This window comes from Neoarius graeffei, chromosome 16, assembly GCF_027579695.1.
Source record: "Neoarius graeffei isolate fNeoGra1 chromosome 16, fNeoGra1.pri, whole genome shotgun sequence".
NCBI classification, from domain to species: Eukaryota; Metazoa; Chordata; class Actinopteri; order Siluriformes; family Ariidae; genus Neoarius; species Neoarius graeffei.
This window is the reverse complement of record NC_083584.1, coordinates 63,714,855-63,724,288: the sequence shown is the minus strand read 5'-3', so window position 1 is coordinate 63,724,288 and position 9,434 is coordinate 63,714,855. Positions and strand designations below refer to the sequence as shown.

The 9,434-nt window shown below is 38.0% G+C and overlaps 1 protein-coding gene across 1 annotated transcript in view; it reads left to right on the top strand.

Moving 5' to 3' along the window:
* Window positions 1-9,434, top strand: part of LOC132900964 (mitogen-activated protein kinase kinase kinase kinase 5-like) — an 80,128-nt gene that overhangs the window by 47,489 nt on the left and 23,205 nt on the right. The window contains exons 15-22 of the mRNA XM_060943369.1: window positions 269-333; window positions 490-534; window positions 1,719-1,739; window positions 1,822-1,867; window positions 2,013-2,175; window positions 2,306-2,403; window positions 6,570-6,602; window positions 6,737-6,815. Of these exons, the coding sequence (XP_060799352.1) occupies window positions 269-333; window positions 490-534; window positions 1,719-1,739; window positions 1,822-1,867; window positions 2,013-2,175; window positions 2,306-2,403; window positions 6,570-6,602; window positions 6,737-6,815 (550 nt within the window). The remainder of the gene's footprint in view (window positions 1-268; window positions 334-489; window positions 535-1,718; window positions 1,740-1,821; window positions 1,868-2,012; window positions 2,176-2,305; window positions 2,404-6,569; window positions 6,603-6,736; window positions 6,816-9,434) is intronic.

The window sequence follows — 9,434 nt, the reverse complement described above, 5'->3', positions numbered from 1 at the left end:
TTTACTTTTTTCTTGTGCTGCATTTTTGGCTTATTGAAACCCTTTTAATTTTAATATTTGTTTTATTATTTTTTATTTATTTGGTTTTTACTTTCATTATTGTTCAAATTTTAGCTTTTTTGGTTTAGTCTTAGTTGAGCATTTTGTGTATATTAGTTTGTATACTGATTTGAGTCATGCTTCAGGTTAGGCTGTGCATCACAGATGGATAAATGAAGCTGCGTGTAAGCAAAGCTCTAACTTGTTTGTGTATTTTTTCCCGGTGTAGTTACAGGAGTCAGGGAGATGTCAGTGGTTGGGTTCTCCAGATGCACAACTCAAAAGTCCGTCCAGGTAGAGCTTTCTGTCCCTGAAACAATGACACTCAATTTTTAAATAATTAAAAAAAAAAAAACCAGCATGAGCTTATGTTTGATATAAAATGACTGAGTTGATGGTTTATAATCATTCAGAGCACTTATATAAATGTGTTTGTGTCGTTTGTGACAGAACGGACAGCACAGACACTGATGACGACTACGATGATGTGGAAATGTACGAATTTTATTTTTTTTAAACTCACTTAAAATTCAAGTCAGTGTTCATTTTGGCAGCTTATTTGGGTTTTAGACTTTTTGACAAAAACATGTTTTTATGTTCATGACAAATGTGTTATATTTTTTTTTTATTTGAAACTAATCTACAACAATTTGAATAAACTTTAAGTTTCCAAAGTTTCAAATTATTTCCAAATGCCATCACAAAACATTTGTCATGAGCTAAAACTATATATAATAAATCACATACAGTATTGTGCAAAAGTCTTAGGCACATGTAAAGAACTGCTGTAGACCAAAAATGGCTTAAAAATAATGAAATGAAATGTTTCAACATTAAAAAAAATAAATAAATAAAAATAAATTAAAAAAAAAAATTTTTTTATATATATATATATATATATATATATATATATATATATATATATATATATAAATAAAATGAGTAAGCCATAATAAATGAAACAAAGTCAGTATTTGGTGTGAGATGGCCCTTTGCTTTAAAAAAAAAAATAGTAGTCTGAGGTCCAGTGAGTGCAGTTTTATGCGGAAATGAGCTGTAGGTTTTACTGAGCATCTTACAAAACCAGCCCCAGTTCTTCTGGACACTTTGACTGTCACACTTGCTTCTTAATTTCGCACCAAAACCCATCAGACTTCATTATGTTTTCTTTTTTAATCTGAAAAGTGGGCTCTTATGGAATATGCTGCTCAGATACAAACAGTTTTTTCCTGTAACATTTAATTTTGTGCTAAAAAAAAAAAACAAGAACAACGAACGTTTGGAACTCTAAAATGTTTTTGTACTGACTTGATAATGTAGAAGCCATAAAATAGAAATCTATAACAAAGTTTGTATGAAAAAAAATAGAGTGCCTGAGACTTTTGCACGGTACTGCATATCCATGACTTTCTTTCTAAGATGATATTTATCTTGATCTTATTCAGTGAGTTTTCATTCATAAAAAAACAACAAAAAAAGCTTCAAATCTTTAATCTTTTAGTTCTAAAAGGTTGAAGTTCCAAACATTAAGTTCTAATCAATGCTGAATGAAGCATCCTAAAAGTATGAGAAGGAATTTCCCATAATGCCCATGTTTAAGACGAAACAAAACCTGATGTTTGTGTTTGTGGATTAATGGTTAATCAAAATTTGTTCTGTGTTCCTACTTCCTCCTACAGCCCTTTTAATCAGTTCAGTAGGTATGTCCCCTACACACACACACACACACACACACACACACACACACACGAACTGAATTCATTGTTTTCATTCTCTGTGCAGTAATACACTTCCAGCTGATGATGTTCCTCCTCCACTTCCTCCGAAGGTAAATTTAATTCATTTAAAATGGTATAAAGTGGATTTAAAAATATATACACCAATCAAACCTCTGTGTGTGTGTGTGTGTGTGTGTGTGTGTGTGTGTGTGTGTGTGTGTGTGTGTGTGTGTGTGTGTGTGTGTGTGTGATCAGCCTAAGATGCGCAGCAGTTCAGAAGAGAGTGTGACTGCAGAGGATGAGCGAACGAAGGTTCAGGGTCTCTACATTCCGTCTCCACTTTTGAGAACCAGCAGTGGGACACACACACGCAGTCATCCTGTGCCACGGCCACGCTCCGTCCGTAATGTCAACTCGGGTGAGCAACACATACACACACACACACACACACACACACACACACACACTGCAGTCTCAACTGCACACATACAATCCAATAAAGGCATAAAGGCCAAAATAAGAATTGTGTGTGTGTTTGTGTGTGGCAGACCCTTCCACATTTTCTGGCTTCAGGACAGACATCTCAGCAGATAAGCCACCTGTATTACCGCCCAAATCAGACAGGAGGCGCCGACAGCCTGTTAAGGTATCTTTAAAGAGCCAATCCAATTCTTTTGTTCTGTAGCCATGATCTCTCCTCTTTTTTTTTTTTACCTCAAAGACAGCTACTCCTGAAAATCCAGACAGCAATTAAACAAATACGGGTTCATTTTTTCCCCTAACAAAATGCATGTTTGCATCACACATGACTAGCTGTTGTTTTATATGTACTCGAAGGTGAACGGATCATTTACACACATGCTTAGTGATACAATTGGTTCGCTCTTTTATTTCTAGAAAACATAGTGTTCTGTGATGTACAGAGGAACAGGTGAATAGGTCAAAGTAGTTTTGTAGCTATAGCTAGCATTATAATGGCACCTTACAATAATCAGCCTGCTTGATCACGCTGTTCTGAGTTCTCGAATTGGGAAGTGTTTAACACGGATACACACACTAGATTACCGAACATGGTGAATAGCAGTGGTTAATTTTTAAAAAGTTCACCATATAAGACATGAAATCTACTTAAAGATTCACTGAAATGTCGATCATTAGACAGGATTCAGGAGAGAGGACAACACCAACACAGCCAATTGGAAAATGATGGAATTACCTCATGTCCACGTGTAAATGTAATCCCGTTCAAACAGGACTAAAGAAATACTAAAAATTTTATATTTTAAAGGCTCAGTGAAATGTAAATGATCTAAACTTATTTCATCAAACTAATAAAAATGTTTATAATCAAATTGGCACCAATCTAATGTTCAAGACCAGTATTGGTCCAATACCAGCAAAAAGTGGTGGATTAGGTAATAGATAAAAAAAAACCTAGAAGGGCACATGGTAGAGTGTATATCTCCACCAAGCCACATATTAGCAACATTCAAATCAAATCACTTGAACCTTGGATAATACTAAAGCCGTCCACCAAATTTCAGAGGCAAAAAAAAATCCACATACATATCCAGATTTACATCAAAATCAAGTCAATTGTTCCTTGGTCCATGGCTCACCTTTCCTCCAAATTTTATCCAAATCCATTCACTACTTTTTGAGTTACGTTGGGAACGGACAAACAAACCAACAAACAGAGGTGAAAACATAACCTCCTCCAACAAAGTTGGTGGGGGTAACGACAATGATCAAATTAGCCTGAAATATCAGAGAACATTTTTAGCTATTTATTTTTGTGTCAGTTAAAAAAATAATTTGAGACCTTAGTTTTTACCTTCGCCAAATTTGTTGGAGGAGGTTATGCTTTCGCCTTCATTTGCTTGTCTGTTTGTCTATTCCCAATGTAACTCAAAAGGTAGTGAGCAGATTTTGATGCAATTTGGAGGAAAGGTAGGCCATGGGCCAAGGAACAATTCTTTTGATTTTGATGCAAATCCGGATATGTATGTGGATCCAGGATTGTTTTGCTTTTCCCAGTGTTACTCAAAAAGTTGTGAATGGATTTTGATGAAATCTGGAGTTAGATTGGCCATGGGCCAAGGAACAATTATTTCAGTTTCTATGCAAATCCGAACATGTGGCTTGGTGGAGGTATGCACTCTACCAAGTGCCCTTCTAGTTTTTAAAGAAAGTGAATTTTCAGACATGTATTTTTGATTGGATAATATTCTGATGGTCCAGTACAAGTAATTTTCACAATATACTATATTTATTCACTGAGAAAAGTAAGAAAGCTCTAAAATGGATCTCAGAGGTCTAATGAATGAATTACACAGTAACTAAAGATTACATGTCCATTTCAGGGACGATTCAAAATTTGGTTTACATAAAAAGCGAATGAAAATGCTTTACTCAAAACTCAAATCTCAGTGTCAGCACGTACTACATGTACACATACTACACATAATACTTCTGAGCTCTGTGTGCTGGATTGAAAACAATGTGAACCTGTAGACAATTATGAAAATGGAGCAGTACTGAATAAAACAGGGTTATGGTGTTCGGAAACTACAACCGCATGTCAGCAGCTGCAACACATTATGTTTTAAGACAAATCCACTTACTTTGTCACTTTTCATTACTGTGGTAGAAACTTAGAAAAGTTTAAAAATCCCCACTATTTTCTTATTTTTTATTTAACCCCTTCACCACTACAGTGTCTTGCAAAAGTATTCATCCCCCTTGGTGTTTGTCCTGTTTTGTTGCATTACAAGATGGGATTCAAATGAATTTTTTTTTTTTTTTTGGGGGGGGGGGGGGGGGGGGGTTAGCACCATTTGATTTACACAACATGCCTACCACTTTAAAGGTGAAAATTGTCGTTTTACTGTGACACAAACAATAATTAAGATGAAAAAAACAGAAATCTGAAGTGCCCATAGGTATTCACCCCCTTTTGGTATGAAACCCCTAAATAAGAGCTGGGCCAACCAATTCACTTCATAAGCCACATAATTAGTTGATTAAGATCCACCTGTGTGCAATCAAAGTGTCACATGATCTGTCACATGATGTCTGTATAAATCAACCTGTTCTGGAAGGACCATGACTCCACAACACTACTAAGCAAGCAAGATGAAAACAAAGGAGCCTCCAAACAGGTCAGAGACAAAGTTGTGGAGAAGTATAGATCAGGGTTGGGTTATAAAAAATATACCAAACTTTGAATATCCCAGGGAGCACCATTAAATCCATTATAGCAAACTGGAAAGAATAGGTCACCACTACAAACCTGACAAGAGAAGGCCCCGCCCACCAAAACTCACAGACTGGGCAAAGAAGGCATTAATCAGAGATGCAACAAAGACACCAAAGATAACACTGAAGGAGCTGCAAAGATCCACAGCAGAGATGGGAGTATCTGTCCATAGGACCACTTTAAACCATACACTCCACAGAGTGGGGCTTTATGGAAGAGTGGCCAGAAAAAAGTCATTGCTTAAGAAAACACATTTGGAGTTTGTCCAACAGCATGTGGCAGACTCCCCAAACACATGGAAGAAGATTCTCTGGTCAGATGAGACTAAAACTGAACTTTCTGGCCATCGTAGGAAATGCCATGTGTGGCACAAACCCAACACCCTGAGAACACCATTCCTACAGTGAAGCATGGTGGTGGCAGCATCATGCTGTGGGGATGTTTTTCATCTGCAGGGACAGGAAAGCTGGTCAGGATTGAAGGAAAGATGGTTGGCACTAAATACAGGGCAATTCAGGAGGAAAACCTGTTTGAGTCGGCCAGAGGTTTGAGACTGGGACGAAGGTTCACATTCCAGCAGGACAATGACCCTAAACATACTGCTAAAGCTACATTGGAGTGGCTTAAAGGGAAACATTTAAATGTCTTGGAATGGCCTAACCAAAGCCCAGACCTCAATCCAGTTGAGAATGTGTGGCATAACTTGAAAATTGCTGTACACCAACGCAGCCCATCTAACTTGAAGGAGTTGGAGCAGTTTTGCCTTGAGGAATGGGCAAAAATCCCAGTGGCTAGATGTGCTAAGCTAATAGAGACATACCCCAAGAGACTTGCAGGTGTAACTGCAGCAAAAGGTGGCTCTACAAAGTATTGACTTTGGGGGTGAATATCTATGCACACTCTAGAGTTCTGTTTTTTATCTTAATTATTTTTATGTCACAGTAAAGAAATGATTTGCACCTTTAAAGTGGTAGGCATGTTCAGAGGTGGAAAAACTGGATTGACAAAGTAAAAGTCCTGCTTAGGTTTTCCTTCTGCCTGTGCTCTCAACACAGGTGATTTCACCAATTAGCTCATCAATCTGGCTTCGGGGATGTGGTAATTAGGATCAGCTGGTTCATTGAATTGGCTGGAGCAAAAATGTGGCAGGGTTTTTACTTTCTGCACCCGGGTTTTTCCACCTCTGGGCATGTTGTGTAAATCAAATGGTGCTAGCCCTCCAAAAATCCATTTTAATTCCAGCTTGTAATGCGACAAAACAGGATAAACACCAAGAGGGGGTGAAAACTTTTGCAAGACACTGTACATGAACTCTAAAACTATATATTTTCATAGTATAATTTTTGGTGGTCTCTCATTAGTGTGGGATTGATGAGTGTCACATGAGCATTTAAATCAAAATTGGTGGAGCTGGTTGTTAAACCTTGTTAAATAATACATCATCAATCAATCATTTCACTCATGTCAGTACTACAGGAGTGTTATTATTGGAACCTGTGTATAGTTATATGCACAAATCCTGTGGATATCAGAATGGTTGTATATTTTTGCAGGGACCGCCTGATCCAGTACAGAGGAAGCCACCAGTATGAATCACATCTCACACACACACACACACACACACACACACACACACACAATCCTGAATCTTATACATAAACTCACAGATAGATGCATATAATCACTGTCGACTAAACGTTTTTTCTTTTCTTCATTATAGATGTTCTTTAAAAAGGTTTTTAACGGCTGCCCTTTAAAAGTTAACTGCTCTACAAAGTGGGATCACCCCACCACCAAAGGTAAAAGATGAAAGGTTGAAGGTCGAATACTCTAGACAAGGCTGTGTCCCAAATGTTAACATGGAATATGAAATAATGTCAAAAACTTAACAGAATTAACATCACTGTCAACATAGTGTCGTTTCAAATACTAAGATAATTCTCCATTGTATTAGAAATCTGTCATCTCATGAATATTTACCAATGTTATAATCAAGAAATATCAAAAACCTTCTAACTGTTGTCATGGTGACGTTTCCTTTAAGGAGAAGTTTATTTATTTCCTATTATTAGCTGTAATTTTATGCATTATATATTCGGGTTGTCCGAGTATCTGTCTGTCCATACATCCATCATTCTCATTAGTCCAATATCTTAAAAATGAGTGGTTAAGTGTTTGTAGGATTTATAGAACTTATCATCATAAACAGCAGATGAACTGAATAGATTTGGGAACTGATCCAACAAGTGTCAGTTATGGTGTTGTGAGTCAAAGCTCTAACTGAACTACAAACATGGCTTCCCAAGACTACAACGCCCAAAGTTCACAGCGCCCCCGTCTCCTTCCTATTAAGTTCACCTGACAGTTGTTAACGGTTAATCAGCAATGCTACTTAAGCCTCTCTCTCACACACCTTCAATGTGAAGTATTGTTCTGTGTTTACCTAGTCATACCGAGACTTTCTTGTCTGCCTGCCTCTAGTTTCTTGGACCTTTGCTATGTTTACCTGTTTCACACTCTAGTCTGCTCCCTACTATTCTGTTTGCTGATCGACTGAACCCTGCCTGCTTTCTGACTTCGAGTTTGCTTTTTGATTTGGCTATGCTTCCTGTTTGCAGCCCCGCTCTCCCCTGCACATACAGTGGATATAAAAAGTGTACACACCCCGTTAAAATGATAGGTTTTTCTGATGTAAAAAAAAATGAGATCACGATAAATAATTTCAAAACTTTTCCCACCTTTAATGTGACCTATAACCTGTACAATTCAATTGAAAAACAAACAAATCTGTTAGGAGGAAAAACATAAACAATAAAAAATGTACAATAAGCTGGTTGCATACCGGTAAGTGTGCACACCCTTAAACTAATACTTTGTCGAGGCACCTTTTGATTTAATTACAGCATTCAGTCTTTTTGGGTAGGAGTCTATCAGCCTGCTACATCTAGACTTGGCAATATTTGCCCACTCTTCCTTGCAAAAGTGCTCCAAATCTGTCAGATTGCGAGGGCGTCTCTTGTGCACAGCCCTCTTCAGGTCACCCCACAGATTTTCAATTGGATTTAGGTCTGGGCTCTGGCTGGGCCATTCCAATTCATCTTCAGCTTTCTCGCAGACACCTGAAGGTTTTGGGCCAAAATTGACTGGTATTTAGAACTGTTCATAATTTCCTCCACCTTGACTAAAGCCCCTGTTCCAGCTGAAGAAAAACAACCCCAAAACATGATGCTGCCACCACCATGCTTCACCGTGGGTATGGCATTCTTTTGGTGATGTGCAGTGTTGTTTTTGCACCAAACATACCTTTTGGAATTGTGGCCAAAAAGTTCAACTTTGGTTTCATCAGACCAAAACACATTTTCCCACATGCTTTTGGGAGATTTATTGTTTTTTTTTTTCAAAATTTAGCCAGACCTGGATGTTTTTCTTTGACTCTACTTCATAGTCCAGACATATGGAGAATACGGGAGATTGCTGTCACATGTAGTACGCAACCAGTACTTGCCAGAAATTCCTGCAGCTCCTTCAGTGTTGCTGTAGGCCTCTTGGCAGCCTCCCTGACCAGTTTTCATCTTGTCTTTTCATCAACTTTGGAGAGACGTCCAGTTCTTGGTAATGTTACTGTTGTCCCATATTTTCTCCACTTCTTGATGACTATCTTCACTGTGCTCCATGGTATATCTAATGCCATGGAAATGTTTTTGTACCCTTCTCCTGACTGATACCTTTCAACAGTAAGACCCCTTTGATGCTTTGTAAGCTCTCTGCTAACCATGGCTTTTGTTGAAGGATGCAACTGAGTAAATGTCTGAACTTTATTTGGGGTTAATCAGAGTCATTTTAATTGATGGCAGGTGTGAACCCAAAAAGACTGAATGCTGTAATTAAATCAAAAGGTGCTTCAACAAAGTATTAGTTTAAGGGTGTGCACACTTATGCAACCAGCTTACTGTACATTTTTTAGTTTTTATGTTTTTCCCACTAACAGATTTGTTTGTTTTTCAGTTGAATTGTACAGGTTATAGGGCACATTAAAGGTGGGAAAAGTTTTGAAATTATTTATCATGGTCTCATTTTTTTTACATCAGAAAAACCTATCGTTTTAACGGGGTGTGTACACTTTTTATATCCACTGTACATCCATGAGTGCCTGCAGTCTCACAGGATACTTTGCCTGAAAATGGTTGTAATGGAAGAGGCGAAGCAAACAGCTTTAAATGCTCAGGGACGCCTCTTAGGAGAACATCAGCAGATGCTTGCCGACCTCAAAACCAGGATGGCACAGTTAGCAGCTGTGATGCCACAGGCCCTCCTAACATGCTCAGATGCCTCTTCAAATCCCGTTTAGTGTCTCCCAACTCCCAAGAACTATGCCAGTGATGCCCTTAACTGTAAGGAATTTCTGCTTCACTGCTCCA